Raw genomic sequence first — 25098 nt, 5'->3', positions numbered from 1 at the left:
TGATTAAGCTCGTACAGGGTGTTTCGTCATGTCTTAAAATAAAAATCACTTCATTAAAGATTAACCATTTATGACAAATAATAAAATAATGATTACCTTTGGTATGCATTTTTATTAAAATTATTTATTTCGGCAACTGATTTAATTTTTTTGAATAAAAATTTTAACACTTAAAATCGTTTTGCTTACGAAATACTTATCCTCTTATCATATGTTTTGAATGTGGATGGCTGCTTGTTTTTTTGGTGTGTCCGTGAGTGATTGTTAAAATGGTTTTATTGAATCAATATCTTAGTCTTTTGAATGCTACTTATCTTACATTTCAATTTCAATGTTGTGACACTTACTGCACATTCCCGGGGGAAACATGTGATAGAAGCAGGACGGAATTCTGTGTGTGCAAGGCGTGTTTCTGCCATAATGATTCCACATTCATGCAGGAAGAAGCGAAAGAATGCAGAGCTCATTGTAGCATTGGTAAGCCATTGATCTATACTTTATATATAGTAATTAGATAGTATCATGAGAAATAAAAACTATACAAGAAATCATTTTAGATATTTTTCATGTTTTGCCCTCCCCCTTTTTTCCTAAATTCGTTATTTTTTTTTTCTCTCTCTTTCGTAATTTCAATAATTTTTATGTTTTTTTCTGTGTTTTAATTACATAAATATACTAGAAAAACATTTAGTTGTTAGTGTTCAATCCACAGCGGCCACTGATAATATATAGAGAGATATATAATAATAATTTATATCAATTTAAATCAAGGATTTGTTACTATACCAATCCTTGTTTAAATTAAAAGAAATTTTTTTTTATTTTTTTCACAAGTTATTTGATTTCTAAATTTCCCGAAAGAAAATTATTTTTTCAGATGAAAAAAGGAGAAACATAGTATGTTTCCATTGACAATTTTGAAAACAAATAAATACATTCGAATTCAATAATAAAGACAAAAGAAAAATTGTCCCGAGAAAAATCATAGCTACCACAGTAGAAGAATGGTCGATTCTAGACTACAAACTTCAAATTTTTTTACTTTGCTTAAAGATTCTGTGTTCCAACATTCATAGTATTCATACTGAAGTGTTTTGGCACGTGCGAAAATAGATTTAAGATTGAATTTAATTTTTAAAGTGGAAATTTCGACATTTAAAATCTTTAAATTCCTACAATATTTTTTTTTAATTCAACTCGAAATTGTATAATACGTTCAAATCCAAGATTTGAACATGTGTTTAACATGAATAATATTATAGAAATAATTCATGCTATCAAAGCTTTATTTTATTATTTAAAAAAGATTTTTTTTTTTCATACAAGATGTGATTGTCAACGAATGCATAATACTTCAAATAATGTAGTTGGAGTTTGAATATAATTTAATAACTATTTGAATACGACAAAAAGACTTTTAAAACATGTCAGGACATGTTTATCTCTTGTTAACTGATAACTTTGACAGCTCTAACAGGACATTCTTGTATCATTGTAAACTTGTCTATCTATATTATAATTGTTGACTTTTTCATAAATAGTCTTCATCGGTATAATATTTTATATTCTGACATAAAAAAACGCACATGACTGTGTGTTTGTGTGTGTCAAATTTTTAATACCAAAGCATTAATGGTTAGCCCCATGCTGTATAAAGAAATGCTATATTAAATTGTTTATTCTTAGTAATTTATCCTATATTAAAAAAAAACGTTTTTAAAGAAATTATTATGTGACTTGAATGACCTACTAAGCTGATGTGAGTAATGCTGCACCAAAATTTTGATGAATCAGCATAAAATGTGCTTAAAGGCTATTTAATATTTAGCTTACATAGACTATGTGTTTGTTTCCTTGTAATAATACTTGTTTTAATTTATAGTTTTTATACTTCATAATTAAATTCTGATTTCGAAAATTAATGATATGATATATCAAGAAACTTGCAGGGTGCAGTATACAGTATATCAATCCTTGATTTTCTATTTATTTTTATTATATATGTGCATAACGTTATTCAAGTGTTTTGTTTATGTATAATATCAATCTTATGATTTGTATCATTATTCTCATTTTATGAGTAATATCCTATAAATAAAAAAAAATGTTTCATCATTTATAAATCAATATCAATTTGCTATATGTGATCGTTAGAATTCATCAACATATATGTGTCTGTGTGTGCATGTGAGTGTGCTATATACATTAAACTTTTATAACTATTTAATATAAACAGCGTCAATAATACTGTAATGTTTTTAATTTAATTCCTGTTAACTATATTTGATCGTCCAACACATCAAAATCAACAACAGCATAAACATAATTATTTGTTTTTAAAATCATAATTGTTAATATATTCTAACATGGTCTAATGGATCATCCATTGTGTCAAGTGTTTTGAAGTTCCTTTTATGCTTTTGTAACGGGTAGAACAAATTAATTTACACAAATATTTTAGCATACAAATTCGTCCTTAGGGTATCTCCCCTTTGTGACCACTACATTTACGATTTCATTAATGCTACAGAACTGTGATATACTAACAAATTAATCATCTTTTTTCATTGTTGAACGTAAGATTTCACGTTTCAATTTCATTATGCCATTTTGTTGGGAAAGGTAGGGGGATGTTAGAGCTTTCACAAACAAGTTGAACCCAGCCACATTCTGTGTGTGCCAGGAAACTTTAATTCAGTGATTGTCGTTGGTTGCTGTATGCCATATTTGTTTTTATATGAATTGTTTCAATTGTCATAACGGTGCCTTTTATAGCTTATTATATACTGTACACTATGGGTTTTTCTTGTTGTTGAAATCCGAACGTTGATCTATAATTGTTCACATCTTTGTCCCTTTGTATTTTGATAGTTGTATTATTAGCAATCATACCACACACCCTACTTTTATAAGGCATAGTGCTGTTTTTTTTTTTAAATTTTATTCCTCTTCGTTTTAATTTTGTAGAACGATTTCGGAAACATGCACTTGAAGATGACGAAGAAGCTGGTGATAAAGAAGACAACGTTACTCAAACAACCGAGGAATCACAAGGTATTGAACAACAGTCTTCAAATCTCTTACATTTTGTTTTATTTCACCTCATGATCATAAACAAGTTTGGGGCTAATTTCTCTGGGTCTAACATTAATTTGATTCATTTGATAAATAATCACTTCGATTTTTATTTATGGTCTCATTTGACATAGAAATTATAATTTGTTGTGTTTCTATTGAAAAGTGATCCCATTCTAGCTCATCTGACTCTTCAAAGGGCCAAGTGAGCTATTCTCGGCACTTGGCGTCCGTCGTCGTCTGTTTTCCATTAAACCTTACGCAAATATTTTCCTCTGAAACTACTACGGCAATATAAACCAAACTAGGCCACGATTATCCTTTGGGTATCTAGAATTAAAACATGTGTTGATCCTGCCTACCAACATGGCCGTTAAGGCTAAATTGTTAAATGCAAATATTGTGTATTATCATGAAAACCGTTACAGATAGAGAAAATCTAGCAGGGGTGGAAATGTTCAGAATGCTATTCAGTTTGACCAAAATTGTCAGACGACTCCTTATATGAGTTGTTGCCCTTAGATGAAAATATCGACGATTTTTCTAATTCGGCTATTACACTGAATACTATTTTAGATAGAAACTATAGATCAAAAATTATTTACAGGATAATTCCTACAAATAAGTTAACATTGCCATTGAATGAAGATGTTTACCAATTTGTTTGTCTTTTGCGGAAACTATTAATAGATACTGTAGTAAGATTGAAACTGTAAATAGCAAAAATCATCATCAAAACAAGTACAAAATTATCTTCCCACTCTTTATAGTTTTTGCCCTTGAATGACAATCTTTACTTTTTTTGTAACAGATTTCTGAGATTTGATGCATAACCTAACATATTGTTGTCTGTTTTCCTGTTGCTTTTTAGTGCCCTACCGACGAAGTCGAAGGGGACTTTAGGTTTGCACTCCGTCCGTCTGTCTGTCTGTATGTCTGTCCTTTAGTCAGGCAAATTAGTTTTCCAAACTTTTTTTCTTCATGCTTGAAGATATTGATTTGATATTTGGTGTGTTGTTTTATCATGACAAGTTACAGATCAAGTTCGAATTTTGTTCGGGTCTGATGATTTTGTGCAGAGTTATGGTCCTTTAACTTAGAAAATTCACTAAAATAATCAGTTTTCCGCACTTTTTTTGTCATTCTTGAAGGTATTATTTGATAATTGGTATATAGTTTTATCATGACAAGTTACAGTTCAAGTTTGAATTTTGTTACGGTCTGATGATTTTGTGCAGAGTTATGGTCCTTGGACTTAGAAAATTCACTTAAATAATCAGTTTTCAGTTTTCAGTTTACGGGACGTATTATGGAATACCGTTGTCCGTCTGTCCCTCCGTCCGTCTGTCCGTCCGTCCGTCCGTCTGTCCGTCTGTCCGTCCGTCCGTCCGTCCGTCCGTCCGTCCGTCCGTCCGTCGTCAACATGTCGGACATTAACTCAAAAATGCTTTAACCAATTTGCATAAAACTTTGGTGAATTGTTTATATCTATTGACGTGAGCTCCCTTTCGTTTTTTATAAAATTTAGATTTTACGTTTCCGAGTTATGGGGTTTTATTCATTAAAAAAAAAGGTGATTTTCCAGTTTTCTGACAATAAGTCAAGAATGCTTTCACCGACTTGCAAGAAATTGTGGTGAATTGTTTATATCTATTGACATGAGCTCCCTTTCGATTTTTATAAATTTTAGATCTTACGTTTCCGAGTTATGGGGTTTTATTCATAAAAAAGGGGGATTTTCCAGTTTTCAGACAAAAACTCAAAAATGCTTTCAGCAATTCTTATGAAACTTTGGTGAATTGTTTGTATGTATTGATGTAAGCTCCCTTTAGAATTTTATAAATTTCACATTTTACATTTCTGAGTTATGGAGTTTTATTCATTAAAAAAAGGGGTGATTCTCCAGTTTTCGGACAATAACTCAAACATGCAGTCATCAATTCTCATGAAACTTTGGTGAATTGTTTATATCTATTGATGTAAGCTCCCTTTTTATTTTCATAAATTTCTAATATGACATTGAGAATTAATTGAACTTTATTTGTTTATAGTCGGACACCAGATTTACTAAGTACTGCACAACAGCAAGAAATCTTTAATTGAATATAAATTCAATTCATATAACCAATTTCAAGCTCTTTGACTACACTTATTCAGAAACCTATAATATGTCAAATATTTAATTACAATCCAAATTCAGACCTGAGTCAAGCTTGAATATTGTGTCCACTTTTGCCCCAACTGTTCAGGGTTGGACCTCTGCGGGCGTATCTAGCTGCGCTCAGCGAAGCAGTTTATTCGTCATGCTTGAAGATATTGACTTGATATTTGTTATATAGTTTACACCATGACAAGTTGAAGATCAAGTTAGAATTTTGTTCCAATGCAATGAATTTTTAATCGTTAGGGGACTATGTATTGCCATGCAATACTCACAGAATGCTTGTTTCTGTTCTCTTCTGTATTTTAAATGCTGTTATTTTGTGTCAGTGAAGGACGACATCTATAAAATATATTTCTTGACCTCTGACTTTCTTTTCTATCCATAGATTGTGTATTAATTACCACACTTGGTATTGCAAGCTTCTGTGGCAATGTGATTGGCCTAATAATCGGTATACTACTTGGTATCCGATGCCTTTTGAGGAGATCTTACAAACAAGCACAGGAACAAGCAGAAATTGAAAGGTACTTGCAATATCAGAGTTGTGGATATGGTTTTAAAAAAATTGCCTTGTAAAATGAATATATAGATTAATTTAGACTGCAATTATTTTAGAATAATAAACATTTATATTTGTATTATACATTTATATTACGTAGTGTAAAATATGATCAGAAATTGTAAATAAAAATATTGACATAAGTGATAAACATGTCTGTCCGTCCGTCCGCCACAAGTTTGGTTTCTTAATGACAATTTAAATACAACTTGACATATTTTTTTATTTTAATGGTTTTGACATTTACCGTTCAAGAGCTATGCTCCCTAGTTACCTTAAAAATTGGATTTTCTTCGGTTTCCGGGTGATAATGAAAACACCCTCTAGACTAAATATGTGGAACCTTGAACAAGATTCCTTTATGGATCTTAAAATACAGGCCTATTACGAATTTAATTCTGATGGTTTTGACATTTACCGTTCAAGAGCCAATCTCTTTAGTGTGTTTTTGTTTTATGGGGGTTCCTGGTGATAATAAAAGTACCGTTTCACAAAATCTTTTGATTTTGACACAGTGGTATTTTTCTTAAAGTACAGGTCATTTTCCATTTGAATTTTGGTTTTGGCATTTTTTCGTTAAACTGCTTTTCTGAGTGCGATGGTACAAATTTATCTCTGATCCCTTATTCTAGTGTGTACTGGAATGTTTTTTTTTTCTCTCTCACAAATATGACTTTTTGCGGTACTATTATATATCAACGAAACTCGAAAAGAATGATTTAAAGCAAATTTTCCGAGATAATTAAAGGCCCAGATCGCGAACAAATTAGCCTTACTGTTCATTTATCCGAAGTTCTGGTACGTGTATCAGGGTGACATTTTGATCTCGTTTAATAAATAACCCTAAATCATCTTTGTGTAAAAAAAAAGACCTTTGACATTGAGGTGATATTACACTGTATTTTGATATAAAGAGTTGTCCATTATACGAAAATAAGGAGATGAGCATGTGGATGAAATGTTTAGGGAACAAAATCCACTCAAATTCATAAAATTTGGGCCATATTTATGAGTTACAGATTGAGTTTGCGATTCATTCTAGTTGATACTATCTTATGAATGTCTTAGTACAATGGTTTTCACATCAACTTTTGAAATAAAACAACAAAACAAAATAAAACTGATCTTGACTATATGATTAGTGTTGTTCCACCAAATTAAACAGCAAAATGACCCACAGAACAGTCCTTTCACTGGTTTGTATAAACTAGTACAGTTTAAATCCGTTTAGACAAAGATATCGTTGACCTTAAATTCTTGAATTCAGACCATAATTTAAAATATGTTTTGGTCGAAGTTTTTGTCGAAATTGAAAAAGTATAATTTAATGATCCTGGCTGTCATCAAACTATAGGTCCAATGCTGTGAAAATTTTCTTTAGATTTTCTTTAAAATTCAATTGACTACATTTTTTATTTAAGTTTGACATAGCATTTAAGCTTTAGGATATGCATATGTAAATGTATCATTTACCTTTTAAACTCACTAGAAACATTAATGCACAAACCCTGGTAATCGATTTCTTTTTCCAAACATTTAAAATCCTATTATTTAAAAGTTTTTATCCAATTTTTAGCCAATGGGTTTTAAAAGGTTAAAGTGCAGGATTTCGACTGCATACTTACTGTGATGAATAGCCGTAATAAGCTGGCTCTGTCGTAATACTTTAATAACTTGTTTGAAAATGTATTATGGATAATTTTGTGCTTCTTTTGATGTCATCAGAATCAAGTAAATAAGCGTAAACTAATTCTTTTTTTACAGTTTCATTGGGAGAAAAGACAGTGGGATAAATGACGAAAGCGGAGATGAGTCTGGAATAGGAACGACTTTAGGTGAGTGCAATATAACATTAAACTTTGAATTATATTTTATAATTTGAATATATTAGAAACAGAGGTTATAGATCTATAGTAATTCGAGATACCATATCTGTGAAGAAGAAAACATTAGGAAATAACCGCTGTGTTAAAGGAACAGCATTTTGAGAGTTTGGAAGGTCTTAATTACATGGCAGATGAAAATCTTTATTCAAAAACAGAATTTGGCAATAAAACGGATGAACTAAACAGTAATTTTCAAATATATTTGTGTCTTAATGAAGGAAGACAAAGAAGTAGAACCAAATAAAGAATAATGTTATTACCATAACTGGAAACAAAAAAGGATTATACACCTCAAACACAAGGACGTCTTGGTTACTGCATCAAAACAGGACATTTCAATAACTCGGTGAAAAATTATAAAAACGACATGATTAGAGATGAATGTCATAAGACAGCAATTACAAGTTATACTAGAAAGTAACCGTTAAAGGTGTTAATGCTGTTCTTTGTTTTGACAAAAAAGGATTTGCTCTAGCAGACATGTTTAACCCCGCCACATTCTGTATGTGCCTGTACCAAGTCAGGAGCCTGTAATTCAGTGGTTGTAGTTTGTTGCTGTATATCATATTTGTTTTTCGTTTTATACATAAATTAGTTTTCTCGTTTGAATTGTTTTATATTGGTCATTTCGGGGCCTTTTATGGCTTACAATACATTATGAGTTTTTTTTATTCATGATGACCGTACTGTGACCTTTAGTTGTTATCTTCTACGTCATTTGGTCTCAGTGGAGAGTTGTCTTATTTGCAATCATACCACGTCTTATTTTTATTTTAACAGTTGATACACATGCAGTGATGGTTTTCTTCACTTGCATTGTAAACTTTTAAAATGTATGATGTATTGATTTCTGTATTAAACGCTTTTAGAAAGATGTGTAAATAGGAAGTCAGTTTCCATCATTATGCAATTTATATATTTTCTAAATAAATATACCCCTGGTATCTGAGGGTGGTGTTATAGTGAGGGGTGACTCCATTCATTTCGTCTGTCCCAATTTTGTATCTGTAACTGCTTCTGAACCTCTTTACAGAACTTTATCTCACACTCATGGTGTACACATTATATCCGCTGATCATAATTTAATGAAACTTCTCCATATAGTTGTACCATTGTACACCTCCTACTTATTTTATGTCCACATTTTTTAAGGATTTTTTTAGCAATTTATGGATATTACCATTGTTTTATCTGGAGGATACATATTTTCATATAAACGCCATCAATAGTATTCGAGAAATTATTATAGTGATTTTCCTTAAGTTATATAATTGAATGTGTGCAGAATAAATCTAAACAGAGAACAGAAGAAATTCAAACATGTTTTGAAAAGTTATTATTTAGAAATTCAATATGATGTAAAATTTTTATAAAACAGTAGAACTGTAACATATGTTAATAAGTGTATTTGATCAATTTGAAATAGAACAACTCTAGAGTCAGTTATAAGCTTTTCCGTTGGTTAGTATTAACGATTAATTTCAAATTCAATTTTAAAATATGCCCCCCCCCCCTTCCCGGCCCCTTTTCGAAAATCGGAATCTATTCTAGTTTTATGATTACAAAACAAATCGCAAACCAGATGTAAGATAAAGTAACCGTTTTTTGCAAATCTTTTTTTCGCTCGCTGTCTTGTCTTTTGACTATGCACTTAAAACATGTAATTCTGTGTAGCTCTATTAAAGCTTGTCTGTTGAATCCGAATATTAACTATGTATTTAAGCCACTGCATCAATTCAGAAATTCTTATTTCAGCAGAGTTTAACACGAGACGAATTCTAACAAATGTGACAGATGACATCAATCGTCCATCAAAAGTTCTGATATCCGGCCAGCGACATGACTTGGACGATAGTTCTCACACTGTTGAACAGGAAATACCACAAGAAACTCATGTGGTAAAAATGGCCAACAACGTACCGACTCATGCCATTCAAAACCCATGAAACTGACCAACAAAAAAACATGTACATTTTTGTTGTGTCTGCTGTCTTATATCAGTGCTTTACATATTCACATTTAATAGAAAATTTAAACGCTTTTTTTATATCATGCTTAGTAAGTTTGTATGTATGTCATTCATGTATTATATTTTTTTTATTTTGAAAATCAGTTAAACTGAAATACCGGAGGATAAATATAAGAATCATGTTACACAGAAAGTCACAAACCATAAATGTGTTCAAATTACTTCTTTGATCTCTTTTTAGATAGCATTTATAATGTTTAGAATAAATAGATGTAATATTATGATAGTGTGTCCTTTTTTTTTCTAGTAAAAAATTCATCAGATTCAAACTTGGTTACAAATCAAATGATAGTATATACGATGCACTTTTACAAAAAAAAAACACTATAGTATTTTCAAGCTTCTTTCAAATAAATCATTTTATACTGAAAAGTTATGCCTGCATACAAATGTATGTTTCTTGTTTTTGTATATTTTAGTTTTTATTAGTTTTACAAATGTACAATATTTGTATTAATTGCTCAACAGAAGAAAATATCTTTTACTAGTGAATGAAAATGAATGTGTATACGTATCATCATGTGATGATGATTTGTTGTGATAAATACGTTTGATTTTATTAAACTGTGTTCAAAGGGAGACAAATCTAGAAAAGATCTGACTGGCTTGTGTAGTCAATATTTTACACAGATGCTTGGACATCAGGGAATTTATGGATTTTATGTTTTAGTGTTTTACACTTTTAAATACAATAGGAGAAATTTTAATTTTATCAGGAAGTCTAAAACAGTTAAACAGAAACTTATGGTTACAAATGTAATCACTATCATATACACAAACATGTGTAATAAGGCTTAGCATAATTTTTAGTTCACTTTAAAACATATAATTTTAATTACAGTATCTAGAAGACCTAAGTGTTATCTAGATACAATCATATTAACTTCTTTGATGTGTAAATTTGTGTTTTAAAATTTTTTGTCGGTAATATTTTATTTTGTAATATTGCATTTTAAAATCGACTTTAAATTTGGTTCTGCATGGTAAAAAAAATTATTACAGAAATATTTTTTTTTTCTAAATCCTGAAAATACTAATTGGTAAAGATCATTGCCACTTTCGTTATGAAAATGGCATTACATGTTTTTTACAAGAGCATTCATTACATTTCAATTTGTTCGGTGCTGTGTTATTGTTGATGTTAATTTTAGTTTACTGGATCAAATTTTATTTCAATTTGTTAAAATCATTTTGTAAGGTAGATGTATACAATAAATTTATTTTCAACAGTATTGTGTTTTATTTTTAAAAAAGATTGGGAATCTACCCAATTAGCAACTTGACTTTCAGTGCAGCATTTAAAAGCTAACATAGTATAAAAAGCATTTTGCAATGAATTATTAAGAATTGACATGAAAATAGGATGACAAAATACAAAAAGAAGAGTACTTTTCTTGTATTTCTTTTTCAGTTTTTAAGGCAGAGTAGGTTTGATTTAAAACAAGTGTGTGGGTTTAATTAGTTTTAATAGCAATTAACCCTCACCCTTTTGACATGAATCAGTTGAATAACAAATGGCACATAGAAAAACATGAAATAGAAATCAATATAGAAAAAAAAACCAATAGAATCAAATTGAATATAATATGACAGATATTAAAGACAACCAAAAGCACAGGCACAAACAAAACAATACGGTAAAAATATTGCTTAACCCGCGGATACGAGGTCATGTCGTCCTACAATAACTACCGCTGCGAACTGTACTTTTATTCAGTAATGTCTTTATTTCTCAAGAAGGCACATGTTTTAAATTTGTACAGAATTTCAGCAAAATACCAATAGCATGTACATAAGACGTAATGTTGAATTTAGTTAAATACTGTTTAATTATTAACACTGACACATCATCAACATGCACTTGTGACAACCCAAAAAATCTTTTCTAAGAATACTTAAAAAATGAAAATTACACATTTTCAACAGTTCTAATTTGACCATGTATCAATACATTGATTTGTTATATGTTTATCAATGTAAGATTGGATGTATATAGGGAACAATGATGGACTTAGAAGGGAAAATAGAAGTACAAATCACTTGGACGAAAATTAAACAAACAATAACAAAAACTATTAAAATGCATGTCACTTTGCTAGTGGTAAAACAAAAAACTGAAACGGAACCATGCATAACTATGTCGTTCTATTCTACATGCAAATATGATTTTTTTTAATTATGCCCCCGCCGTAGTGGAGTGGGCATTAAGTTTTACCCTTCAAAAAAGTTGTCCGTCTGTACGTCCGTTCGTACGTCCTAAACTTGGGTTTCCGTTCTTTAACTTTAACCAAATGTTATGAAACTTATACACAATGCTTATTACAACAAAACACAGATGAAGTTTGAATTTTGGTGGCCTCACTTTTACTGTTCTAGAGTTATGCCCCTTTACAAATGGAAATCATTGCCGAATTTTTTGTTTTTGTTCACTAACTTGAGTTTGCCTCAACCAAATGTTATGAAACTTATCCACAATACTTTTTACCATAAAACTCAGATCAAGTACAAATTGGGGTAGTGTCACTTTTATCGTTCTTGATTTATGTCCCTTTATAACGTTTTATGCAAGCGGGGGCATCATCCATGTCCCATGGACACATTCCCCATTTATTTTTGATATTTCTGATGCCTATGCATTAAAAGGGTATCCAACCTTTCTAGAGAATGTAACGAGTGCTTTAAAAAATAATCAGAATACACAGCAAAACATTGGTATTAATGAAACCGTCAAAGTTTCTCTATATTTGATTTAAAATATATATCAATATTTCGAACTTAATCTTGATTGAAATTCAAATAATCGTTATAAAGGGTGCTTTCATAGTTCATAGTCAGATCAAATCACAAAAAGACTTCCATATTCTAGTGCTACTCTTAAGCAGATATTGCCTCTACCCTTTTTTTACCAGGTAGAGATACCCAGAACTAACATTTTACTTGTGTATTTTATTACATTTTGTTTCAATGTGTATTAGTCAAAAAATATGTATGCGCCCTTTGCAAGTCATAGCCTGTAAATCATTAGTTGTCGTTGGTTGCTGTCTGCCATAATCTGTTTCGTCTTGAACATGCATGAAATATTTGCCACTGGACGTTTAATCAAACAACAATCTTTCAAACAAACAGGCAATATTTCGCACGTGTTCGGTTGGACTTAGGAAAAGTATACAATATATTATGTCTCGCGGGTTGGATCGTTTTCGTTATTTCTAAATTGTTAAAGATGAAGTCGTGTTCAAAGGGAGATAAATCAAACTTTATACGCTGTGTGTTTCATTGGATTATATACAGGCTGCTTGATGCAATCTTTATTAGGGATAAATCCTGGCTAACGACTGTGTAAAGATTAAAATGGAAGTGTGTTATTTTCTATTGCAGTAAAAACAGATCACTTATAAATAGATCGATTGTATTATGAATGTACATAAAGTTTTTTAAGTTTAAGAGCTCCATCCCTAAATCTAAATTTAGTAATGGGGTCTTTCCTACATTCCGTTATATGACCAAGTAATATACATAACAATAAGGCGTTGAGAAATCATTTGAAATGGCGACAGACAATATTTCTACAGGACTGCTTAAATTATTTTCGACATTCAGTTTTCAATGTGGAGATACAGCCTGCACATGGCCTACAGAAATATGTAACAGAGATCGTGAACCATTTGCTGTTTGTAAGGGAGCGTCACCTATGACTTATCTTCAATCTAATTTTGGTAAGTCATTATTTTTTTTTCTGTTGTAACCAAAGTCCATCAAAATTTCTTTATGAGGCCCTCTTCTGGTCTCTTATCACCACAAAACGTCTCATTACAAAGGCTTAATATAATGGAAGCGTCTAACATTTATATTTTTGCAGGCTTATTACTGAAAAATTGTATCTATCATCGTCGTAATTTAGAGAGGCTGTAGACATAATTCTTTTTGAAGGCATTTGAGTTTTAGATGAACAAATCTTGCTGACCTTTGAACGTGAATCAAATTGAATGCTTACACAAATTTCTCCAAAAATCCAAAGCTAGACCCTATACTGTAACAACTCTGTAATTTTAAAGTTTGAAAGTTTTTGTACATAGTATGTAGAAGATATCAATATATCATAGTTGCGTTGTTTTGTTGTTTTTTATTTCAATAAAAATAACCTACACAGTTATAAACGTTCATTCCTTTTTGTGATTTAAAAACTGGTTCTTTTTTACTAATTTACTCTGAAAAGTACCGTTTTGAACGGTTTGAAAAGTAGAATGAAGACTAGGAGAAATGGCGGGTAATATTGTTATTAATGCCACGGGACAGAAGGATGCGTTTGCTGGAGCCTGAAAGTTAGTAAGAAATCGACAGTGATGACCGTTTGACAACTAATCTTTACCACAAACGAGATGATTTTTACTTTCCTATTTGGAACTTTCCATTTTTATAAAAATCGTTATAACAGCACCTGCGTATTTAGTATATATTGCCTAGTTTAAACGATATTAAAGAGCTTGACTTTTCGTTCTGAATTTCCTGCTACTTTGGCTCTGATAAAAAGTTCAATATTGTTTCAAGGTACCAAAAATGGAATTCATTGTTCCAAGATCGCAGGTCCAGGAACCAATGGATTAATTGAAACGAAACGTGACAAGATTATTACTGTGTATGTCCTTGCTGTAAATTAAAACATTCTGAAAGACCGTCAGCAGAGTTCAAGCTTTACATAGAAACGCAATAGAAATTTGCGTTTTTTTTTTTTAATTTTTCAAATCGTGACGAAATGAATTGAAACAAACCATGCAGAAATATCCTTAAGAACGTACGTATCATATGAAAAGCTTAAATTTGCTTAATGGGCAAACACAAATCTAAATGAGCAATTTGGGTATCTAGGAACCTCTAGTTTTATCTTCTACTTTTTCGTCACCGCTTGAGGCTTGGTCGCAGTTTGTCAGTTTGTCAGTTGTACAGTATAACATGTCTCTATTAGCCATATAAGATACATGCATTATCAAATGAAATATTTCTGTACGATTTTTTTTTGCATACAAGCTATTTTTCACCTAGTCAATTCAAATATGTCATAAAAAAATAAACTTTCATGTGCTACTTTTAGAGATAAATTGGTTTGAAAATTTAGACATTTACTCAAAATTTCGGTTTCTTGGACATTGTATATTTCTATCCTGTGGACAGACATAACTAACTCTTTTTTTCAAAAGAACAACAAGCAGATTTTTATAAACACATTTTGAATATCATTTTTGCATAATTTTGCTATAAATGTTTGCAACAATTGTTTAGAAATAATTTATTTTTATTAAATTGTCATGATTTTAGAAAAAAAAGACTTTTTTTGCTATATGTTTATCTACTTTAAAAAAAATCATCGGTTATAAAAATTAGTACAAATAATCTTCATACATAGTCAAGCCAATTGCCGTTACAAAAAAGGGGTACATGTACTCGTTTTCAATCTACTGATTAAAATCAGTTAAAACATGTATCTATTCCCTGATATATTACAGTTTGACGTCGCGAAAAATAACATTTTACTTTAGCGACGACATTATCTCTCTTGTAACTGTATCGTTTGCCCTAAAGAGTCCCAAAAAGCACTGTTTGACACCCGCTGAGGTACGATTTCGACCTGCCAGCTTTAAAAAAAATCTTGACGTTACTTTATAAAGGATGTTGAAGAGCTTATACATTTATAGTTTGTTGAGGTAGTGATGAAGATGAACCCTAGTAATAGAGAAAATAGAGTATTCAACTTTAAAGAACAATAATCAGTAACAATCAAAAACTTTAAAAGGACTATCTTGAAAAGAAGACGGATCCAGAAACAATAAATGAAAGGACAGATAATGCCAAAAGAGAGAAAACGGAAGTAAAGATTTACACCAAAATCGCACAATCGGCAATCCTCGGGTGAATCCATTCACTCATCCTTAGATGGAGGAACGGAATCGGACGCGTTTAGACGAGCGCAAGATCGCATTTCACAAACAAACAATTAAATTACCCTTGAAACTTGAGATAAACTTCTCCCGTGTAAGCAATCCCTTCTTAAAATAAGAAATACCTTCGTTAAGAAATACTGAATATAAGAACTAGTGAAACTTTTAACCTTTTTTTCACTCGAGAATAAATATAATATTAACGGAAAGATACAATTGACCTAATACTGAACCGCTAATATTCTTATACATTATACTTCAAAGCTGGCGACCCTTTAAAAACTACAGGTAAAATATATACACATATGGAATTGGAAACTCAATAGCTATATATATATCATGGTTTTAAAGGTGTGCCTTATGTAGCCATTCGTCGGATTCATATAAATAGAACCTACATAACAATGATTTATTTATAGGCAACAACTAAATCTAAAAATGGCATTAAAACTTTGGAAATTAAAATCACTCATGAGAACTAAAACATGAGGAGTTTTAAACGTACGTGTAAACATACTGTCTTTTAAGACTCTGTGACTGCAGCTGTGTTAGGGGGATAACGGAACACTTCATTAAGATTTAGTGTAGTTTTTTTCTCTTTTGAATTTGAATATTTTTATTGAAAATTTCCTTTTAAGTTCATTTATGTTTTTAAAAGTATTTAGATTTTTATGATAAATTTGTCTTGTCATGTGAGTGTACACATGTCATTTTTGATGTCGATATGACATCATAAACATTCGATCAACATGTATATTAGAGAGAAGCGCCATAGTGTTTAATTTTTTTGGGGAATTAAATATAAACAACATCTTTTAATACCCGAAAATAAACTTTCTTTGTATTATATAAAGTGTAGCAAAGTATCTTTTTGTATCTGCAGGATGTATAAATGGACAGATACGTTCGGTATCCAACATACCCTCTTTTTAAACGGTAGTCCAAATTACCTGGCCAACACACTGTACAGAACCTAATTATTGGATATATTATTCTCGTCCTGGGTATTCGTGATTTGTTCTCCCAGACTAAAAGCAAACAACAACCAATCTTTCGATTTGTTCTCCCAGACTAAAAACAAACAACAACCAATCTTTCTTTCGGTTATTGCCCATACTTTTTGAAAGATTTTGTCCCTTTTATTTAATGCAATAAATTCAAACACCCCCAAAAAAGAACGTAAGCCAAATTCAAATATATATAATTACTACTTAGTAATATTTACCAGATTCGCATAGTGTTACCGATAACGGCATTGTTAATATCTAGCTAATTTCATTTGATTTATTTAATACCGGTATGCTTTGTTAGTTTTGAATTTATTGGATAAAGAATGGCATTGTCACATCTTTGTAATTGAATGTTTTTCGTTTAAAATCAAAATGAAATCAAATAGTTTATTTCATAGTATTGTGCATTTGTTTACATCATATAGGTGGAAACAGATGTAGTCGTTGGTTGCTGTTTGCCAAAACTGTTTTCGTTTATTATTGTAGTATCACAAATGTATTCATGCCATTAGTTTTCTCTTGAATTGATTCCCATTTTGAAGCCCTGGACTTTTTATAGGTTACTATACGGTATAGGTTTTGCTTATTCATGAAGGCCGTACGGTAATCTGTAATTGTTCAAATCTTTTTCTTTAGGTCTTTATGGATAGTTATCTCATTGGCAAACATCTACCACCATTTTGTTACATCTTAAAACAATACATACATCTTTTTCAGTTGATATTTTATAGTGTGTCTTTCTATGTTGTGATGTTACACTATTGTTTCAGAAAAAGGGTGAAGGTTTGGTACCATTAAAACGTTTAAACCCGCTGCATTTGTTTGCACCTGTCCTAAGTCAGGAATCTGATGTTCAGTAGTTGTCGTTTGTTGTTGTGGTTCATAAGTGTTTCTCGTTTCTCGTTTTTTTATATAGATTAGACCGTTGGTTTTCCCGTTTGAATGGTTTTACACTATTAATTTTTGGGGTCCTTTATAGCTTACTGTTCGGTGTGAGCCAAGGCTCCGTGTTGAAGACCGTACTGTGACCTATAATGGTTTACTTTTATAAGTTTTGACTTGGATGGAGAGTTGTCTCATTGGCACTCATACCACATCTTCTTATATCTATCTTGTACTGTCATGAATCACAGTTTATGACCAAACTCAGTAAAGACCAGTTCTAAATTGCATTTAATTGGTAAATCCAACAACACTTAACATTATGTTGATGATATTTTTTCGTTAAATAATAAAGATTTTTTTTAAATATACTGCCGAAATTTACCCAAAGGAACTATAAATATGAATGGTAGTAACTGTCCTTTCCTAGATATAGATATTTCAGTTTCACACGGGAAACTCTACACTAAAATTTACGACAATAATTTTCCTTTTTTGGACGGTAATGTTCCTTTGGCATCTATTTACGGTGTTTATATATCACAACTATTCGCTATTCCCGTGTCTGCTGTGATGCTTTTGGTTTCAATGAACGTAATCTATGTATTACTGGTAAATTATTAAGTCAGGGATTTCCTTACCACAAATTGTTTAAAACCTTTACTAAATTCTTCCACAGATATAAAGAATTGGTTTTGAAGTTTGGTTGTGCCTATAGAAAAACTATTTCAAACGGGTTAGCACATCCTAATTTTTACGGAGATGTTATTTACCAAGCCCGGAAATTTAGAAACGATCCGGGTAAACTTATCGATCCTTAAAATAAATTTATTTTAAAAGGTTTCCAATTCAACACTGTAATTTGATCTTTGAATATTGTTTTTATTGGTATTAATATTGATTTTGTTATCAGTAAATTAAAAGCAAACTAAATATTATTTTTACATACATATGCATATTCATGGCTCTACAATCTGTCGATATCAGTATCTTGGCATTGCACAAGGTTATGTTTTTCACTGACTGTTTATGACGTCTTTACACTAAAACCATTGGATGTTGGATGTGTACTGATTACTATTTCAGTCTTACATGCATGATTTTTTTATTGGTTGTTATTGACTTTGAACTAGCTGTCAGTAACTGCGAGTACTCTCAGATCTGTACTTAGTGTCATTTTGTTGTGTGGATGTATAAGTACCCTGCCACGTCAACTCTATGTTTTTGTTACTTGTTTTTGCTTTGTATCTATCTGATGAGTTAAGCCCTTTTTAACTCATTTTTATAGTATGTTCATATGTTGTACTGTTACACCACTGTCCCAGGTTAGGGGAATGGTTGGGCGCCCGCTAAAATGTTTAACCCCGCCACATTCTGTATGTGCCTGTCCCAAGTCTGGAGCGCTGACAATACCGCTGCATGTAGTCCCCGACGCTTTCACCAGTTTATAAATCAAGGCTCTAACATGATTATTAAAATTCCTCGTTGATAATTTAAGAAATCACGTAGAAAGTAAAGTTCCATCCAGCAAAGTTGGCATAAGCTGAATTTGGCTGTTGTTTAAAGGTAACTTTTGGTTATCTAGCGACTAACCTTTATGCGTATTTATTTTCCTTGGCTTTCAAATGTTTATGTTTTAGCGTTCCTGATGAAGGTTAATTTAGAATATCGCATTGGACGCTCGAAACTGATACAGCAGTGGGTTTTTCATTGACCATTTAAATGTTCCTTGGTCAGTTTAGTATACTCTATATTAATGTATGTATTATCACTGTTGTATTATTTTTATTTATCTATAATATAAGCATTTTTCATTTGTCTATCTACAGATAAAAATTTCAAAAGCCTATGCAGGAATTTTACAGAGGAGATTCAACCAAATAATAGTAATTCCTATGGTAAGCAGCTCCATGGTTTTATACTTTAAAATCATTAAGTTCATTCTCATAAACGTACTTGAATTTATTTGAATAGTCTTTTGGAAACCGATTTATCAATGTAAAAAAATGAACATTTTATCAAAAGCATTTTACATGTAGTTTTATGGCACAGGTTCATCAAATGAATTGAAAAATATGGCCGTGTTTACACCACAAAATCTACTATGAGTACAGACAAATTGATGCAAGTAAAGTTTAAAGGCATGGCTGGAGCTAGATATATAAAGGTGTGTGTAGTTTATGTTTCAGAAGATTAAAAAATTGCCTGAATTTTGATGTGCATTTTTTCTAATCTGCAGGAGATAGCAAAATAAACTAACACACGAGTTTCATTTGATACGGTCCCACTCAGTTACGTTCTTACTTACTGTGGATTCATTTATTTTCGTGGGTACCAATTTTCGTGGATTATGGAATACTTACATGTTCGTAGATATTTAATTTCGTGTTTTTGCCAAAGTCTGCATACAGGCCTATAGGTAATTTGTCATTCGTTGAACATTTAATTTCGTGGTTCATCTGTACCCACGAAAACCACGAATATTGGTATCCAACGAAAAATAATGAATCCACAGTATCCTCTTCATCCCCAGTGGGACATCAAGCCAAAACAGCTAATTTCAATTGTTGTGGTTTCTGTAACTATCTAATTAAAATATAGATCTCTGATATCGTTATACTACATTTGTAGTATAACGAAATCAGAGATCTATATTTTAACGAAATATAACGAAATCAGAGATCTATATTTTAATAAGATTGTTTCTGTAACTGTGATACTTTTTACAGGGGGAGTTAATCCCATGCTCAACACTCCAACCTGGAGGTCCAGGGAATTTGAGGTCAAGGTTTCCATCCTCTAGAAAGGCTGCTGTCCTGAGCTAATGAATCCATTCTATCCAGGTTTTCAAAGTTTACCATCTCCTAGATGAGTTGCCTTACTGGGCTACGACCCTCATCTAACCGACTATTTACCCATAGTTGGTACAAGGTTGATGAGTACTAGGGCATTTCCACACACCGGTGGTCCTACACATTGCATCTCTAGGGCCCTTGCTGCTCCGAGATCTCCTGCAGTTTAGCCTGAGGTACTAGAACCCAGTTTACGTGCACTGTCGCGGGGAGGCATTGCAGGATTCTTGGTAGTGTAGAGGCTATGTACTAACAGGAAAGACTTACTTAGTACACACTCGGCTTTCTTTCCACACAGCAAGTATGCTAACCAGCGGTAGTTAACAAATCATAGACTTGCTACCACACTTGACGCATATCACTACCCTGTGGCATAAACCACCAGCACACCCCACTCAATAACACAGTTTAAATCACCCATTGTTTTCAGATGTCTATTGTCCATCTATTGTCTATTTAAATCAATGCAGCTCATAACATTAATTATATGAAGGAAGCTTCTCAAAACTCTTTCTCAACTTAGTTTAAATTGGCACCTTCTGCAGGAATGAAAAAAATAAATAGCAAAATGCAGTTAGGTTTTTAATATTCTGAAACTTAAAATGCATTCAAATTTTAAATATCTAGGACCAGCCATGTTCCAAAACTTATCCAGGTGCACAGGTTTGTCTGTTTTCAGAGTGAAATATGTTGTGTAAATACGGCCATATTTGCTGAAAGGTTCTGATGAACCTTATTTCATTCATGTTCTTCTTTTCTTTAATTTTCACTCGATTCATCTCTAAATTATTTTTTTATTTCATTTTCAGCATACTTATTATATGGAAGTATCACACTAAATATTATCTTGTTATTACTTGCCCTGTGTTTAATTGTTCGTCTTGTACGAATGAATCGACAAAAACACCGAACTTCGAATGATCTAGAAAGGTAAGAATAAAATTAATAAAAGTGCCGGCATGTTAATTGGTATGTGTTTGTTTACGACGAATTTAACTTTTTTTTTTGTATTAGTAGCAACAGTCTAATGATAAATCTAAGAGTTAAAGTAAAAAAAAACTGCATTATTTTTCTTACGAAAAGTAAATTGTTATTAGAATATCTGACATGCTATATATCTACCTTGATTGATGTTTCTTCTTCGGTTCTCGTAATTCGTGCTGAGAGTAATGGGTCTACTCGATTATTTTAGTTGGTATGACCTATATACATCACTAAAAAGTAAAATAACAAAAATACCGAACTCCAATGAAAATTCAAAACGGAAAGTCCTTTATCAAATGGCAAAATCAAAAGCTCAAATACATCCAACGAATGTAAAACAACTGTCATATTCCTGACTTTGTACAGGCTTATGTAGAAAATGGTGGATTTAACCTGGTTGTATAGCTAGCTAAACCTATCACTTCGTCTTTTATGACAGTAGCATATAATTCCATTATATTGACAACAATGTGTGAGCAAAACAAACAAGAAATAATAGGTAAAAATGTCAAAAATAGGTCTACAGCAGTCAACATTGTGTTATAATCACTATAAAAACAAATATTTTTTTTCTCTATAGACAAAGTGCATAAGCAAAAATGAAAGACAAGAATACAAAAATGACCATATATATATATATATATACCACAATAACACAATGGCGGGATGTATAAATACCCAGCCACGCCAAAAGTATAGTACCAAAAATGGACTAAACAGTAAAGGTTAAAAATGACCTAAAAATATACAAAGACAAAAAAAAAGAACACTATACTGTAACACGTAATTAAGATGATAAACAACGTCAGTACCACGTAATTAAGATGATAAACAACGTCAGTACCTAGAATCTATACTTCAAGACCATCATGTATTATTGGTGAAGTTGAAACGGAATATTTATCAACAAGGTCTTGGTATCTTCCGATGAACTATTTTTTTAGAAAAAGGACGACACAATATTTGACATAAACCATGGTTAATCAACTTTCTGCTCAGACACTGGTGACGTTTTATAAAGTCTGAGTAGCAGCTGCAAGCTCTTGAATACCGAATGAGTTGGGGAAATGTATATCCCATATGCAGGTGAAGTTAGTATATTGCTGCTAAGGTGGGGGGAATTTATAATTTCAAAATTAAAATCGTCTCGTTTGTCATAGATTCTGGTACTGAGATGACCACTTATGTCAAATTCGAGGTATAAGTCTAAAAATGAGGCGGAGGAAGCCGTGTCTGTTGTTTTTATAATTTCTAGTTCTGGAGGATTATTTATATTGTTTTGTTTGTTTACTTGTCTTTCATCGGATAAATGTTTTCTTTTCCGAACATCGAGAGGGATGACATGCTTTTGTAATGTAGGATATAGGTGTTAAAAAGTGGGGATGTGGGATATAAGGAATAAAAATTGGGAATGTTGGATATAGAGGTAAAAAAGAAAGGATCGGGGAAAAAAAGGAAAAAGAGGGATATGGATTTTTACAGGTTTTCATTCATACATATACCTAAAAAGTAGAGAATTTCAGATGAGTTATTGAAAAATGTATTTTAGCCGTTATTGCATTCTATACTCTTCCATGAAAGTGTATATATTCTCTCAATTTGATATACTGCTACAATGTTCCTCAATATTCGTGCTATAACCCTATAGTATTTATTGTCTTGTACACATGTGTTTCTGAGGTTAAAGTAATAATTATCTTCTTGGTTATACTGTATTTAAGATTTAATTTCTTCGGTATTCTCTCATTGGAAATACTTTGGGAAAAAAAATGCAAAATAGAGGAATCAATAAACCAGATCGAAAATAAATAAACCAACAGTGCGAGTACTTTGGTGTAATTGCTTTTTAATTTATTTGACCAACATTCTTAAAAAATATAATGTTAATATTGTATAGAAATTTGAAAATTTCGCCAGTATTAGTTTTCAATCTATTTTTTTCGTTTCAGTGAAAATCAAGTGAAAAAGCATGGAAACACTAGAACTACGTGTAAGTACTGTATCTGAATATCTCTTTTGTGGAATTAAACACCGTTGTGCATGTTTTAAAGAACTATTGAATTAAAACTTTAGTTTTTGTACTTTATGACGTTTTTATTTTAAGCGTTACAAACGTATATGCCTTTCGTATTCCATGTTGAAGGTTTTCAGATAAACACATGTTGTGCGCATAAATTTTTTTCACCCCTATTTTCTCTCGAAAAATACGATATATCAAATTTGTTTAATTTATGAAAATGCGAATTGCTTTGATTATAGACTGTTAAATTGGCACGATTATATGTGTAAAAAATGAAAAAATAAACTTTATGATTTCATGCGTCCGAAGCGGTTTTCTGGATTTATGTTCATTAGGAACGACCAAAGCCGAATACTTGAAAGCAAAGATTGTATAAGATCGAAACTGTTAAAAAGCTATATGACAAAAATGGGACATTAAGATTATACAAAAAACCAACTTTAGAAACTAATAAAAATGTATATATAGTATTGTGTTGTTTGTCGATGATTTTGTATTTTAAAACAAAGATAGATGGACAGATATATATTTAATTTCGTTTCGTGTTATTTTAGATCTAAACGATGAAGAAAAGACTTGGAATAATGTGCATCCAGTGGAAGACAGTGGGAAATTGCTTCTGAGCAACAGTCATAACAGTTATGATGTAGAAAGTCAACTGTGTACATGTTGTCTCTCAGTTACCTCTACTAGCACTGAACCAAAGAGTGTATAACATATTGCTCAAAGGGACTTTTTAACGTCCCGCTATTTTACCGGTGTAATTTTGAGACATTTGAGAACAAATAAGCATATGAGAAATTATAAATACAATAGTTGACTTTATATGTGTTCAGTGAGGTCGTGTGTTATGTTGTTTTTTTGAAGGATGAGACAAGTTTTTGTAATCTATTCTTTGGAAAAGATTACTGTGTTGCCATTGAAAAACTTATAAGCTATAATAACACAATTGCTTTGAACTGTATACGTACTACATGGTAAACATAATTGTCTGTTCCTGTTGCAGGGTTATTTTTTAATAAAGAGATAATGTTAAGTTTTAAAAGATTCTAATTTTACCTATATACAATTCGACGATGGCGTAAACTATTTGTATAAATCTTGATATTAATGATGTAAGGAGAGCTGGTACATGCCCGTTGTCCTTGGAAAAATAATATTTAGGTTTTTATCAAGTAATTTTTTTCAGTGTTATTAGTAATACGACAAAAGTATTGACCTTATTTTTACAGGGGAGGGTTGAGATATCACAAAACATGTTTAACCCCGCCGCATTTTTGCGCCTGTCCCAAGTCAGGAGCCTCTGGCCTTTGTTAGTCTTGTATGTTTTTTTTATTTTATTTCATTTATATGTTTTGGAGTTTAGTATGACGTCCATTTTCACTGAACTAGTACACATTTTTATTTAGGGGCCAGCTGAAGCCCGCCTCCGGGTGCGGGATTTTCTCGCTGTGTTGAAGACCCATTGGTGGCCTTCGGCTGTTTTCTGCACTTTGGTCGGGTTGTTTTCTCTTTGACATATTCCCCGTTTCCATTCTCAATTTTATTCATTAGTCAAAGATTAGTCTAAGATACTTTAAGCAAATAGGTCAACAATAGTTTATTTATATAATACCGGTACTTGAAAGGTGTATATGCCTGTCTGACAGCGTTCATTTGACCTTGACCCTTTTTATAGTACATTTTTCAACATTATGTTTTCAC

At 31.6% G+C, this 25098-nt stretch overlaps 2 protein-coding genes across 3 annotated transcripts; both read left to right on the top strand.

Annotated features, from left to right (window-relative positions):
- The first annotated feature begins 186 nt into the window (after window positions 1-186).
- Window positions 187-10945, top strand: LOC127707938 (uncharacterized). Of its 2 annotated transcripts, none has more exons than XM_052212698.1 (5): window positions 187-477; window positions 2968-3054; window positions 5625-5763; window positions 7563-7633; window positions 9443-10945. In XM_052212698.1, the coding sequence occupies exons 1-5, from the start codon at window positions 270-272 to the stop codon at window positions 9628-9630; spliced, it is 693 nt and encodes a 230-aa protein (XP_052068658.1). In that variant the 5' UTR covers window positions 187-269; the 3' UTR covers window positions 9631-10945. The 2 variants fall into 2 exon arrangements, with proteins under 2 accessions (XP_052068658.1, XP_052068657.1); XM_052212697.1 differs by having other exon boundaries at window positions 188-477; window positions 9440-10945.
- Window positions 10946-13175: 2230 nt separating this feature from the next.
- Window positions 13176-24439, top strand: LOC127708137 (uncharacterized). The gene is made up of 5 exons (XM_052212975.1): window positions 13176-13429; window positions 19368-19436; window positions 21200-21320; window positions 23324-23364; window positions 23949-24439. The coding sequence occupies exons 1-5, from the start codon at window positions 13261-13263 to the stop codon at window positions 24107-24109; spliced, it is 561 nt and encodes a 186-aa protein (XP_052068935.1). The 5' UTR covers window positions 13176-13260; the 3' UTR covers window positions 24110-24439.
- Window positions 24440-25098: the final 659 nt, after the last annotated feature.

This window comes from Mytilus californianus, unplaced genomic scaffold (assembly GCF_021869535.1).
Source record: "Mytilus californianus isolate M0D057914Y unplaced genomic scaffold, xbMytCali1.0.p SCAF_7, whole genome shotgun sequence".
In the NCBI taxonomy this organism is placed as follows: Eukaryota; Metazoa; Mollusca; class Bivalvia; order Mytilida; family Mytilidae; genus Mytilus; species Mytilus californianus.
The sequence above is the reverse complement of the archived record's forward strand: the minus strand, read 5'-3'. Positions and strand labels throughout refer to the sequence as shown.

Excerpts from the sequence above, each read along its gene's own strand:
- LOC127707938 (XM_052212697.1), top strand. The coding sequence starts at position 270 with ATGGTTTTATTGAATCAATATCTTAGTCTTTTGAATGCTACTTATCTT. Across the intron at positions 478-2,967 it reads CAGAGCTCATTGTAGCATTG|AACGATTTCGGAAACATGCA; the intron begins GTAAGCCATTGA and ends TTAATTTTGTAG. Across the intron at positions 7,634-9,439 it reads TGGAATAGGAACGACTTTAG|CAGAGTTTAACACGAGACGA; the intron begins GTGAGTGCAATA and ends TTCTTATTTCAG.
- LOC127708137 (XM_052212975.1), top strand. The coding sequence starts at position 13,261 with ATGGCGACAGACAATATTTCTACAGGACTGCTTAAATTATTTTCGACA. Across the intron at positions 21,321-23,323 it reads ACTTCGAATGATCTAGAAAG|TGAAAATCAAGTGAAAAAGC; the intron begins GTAAGAATAAAA and ends TTTTCGTTTCAG. Across the intron at positions 23,365-23,948 it reads TGGAAACACTAGAACTACGT|ATCTAAACGATGAAGAAAAG; the intron begins GTAAGTACTGTA and ends GTGTTATTTTAG.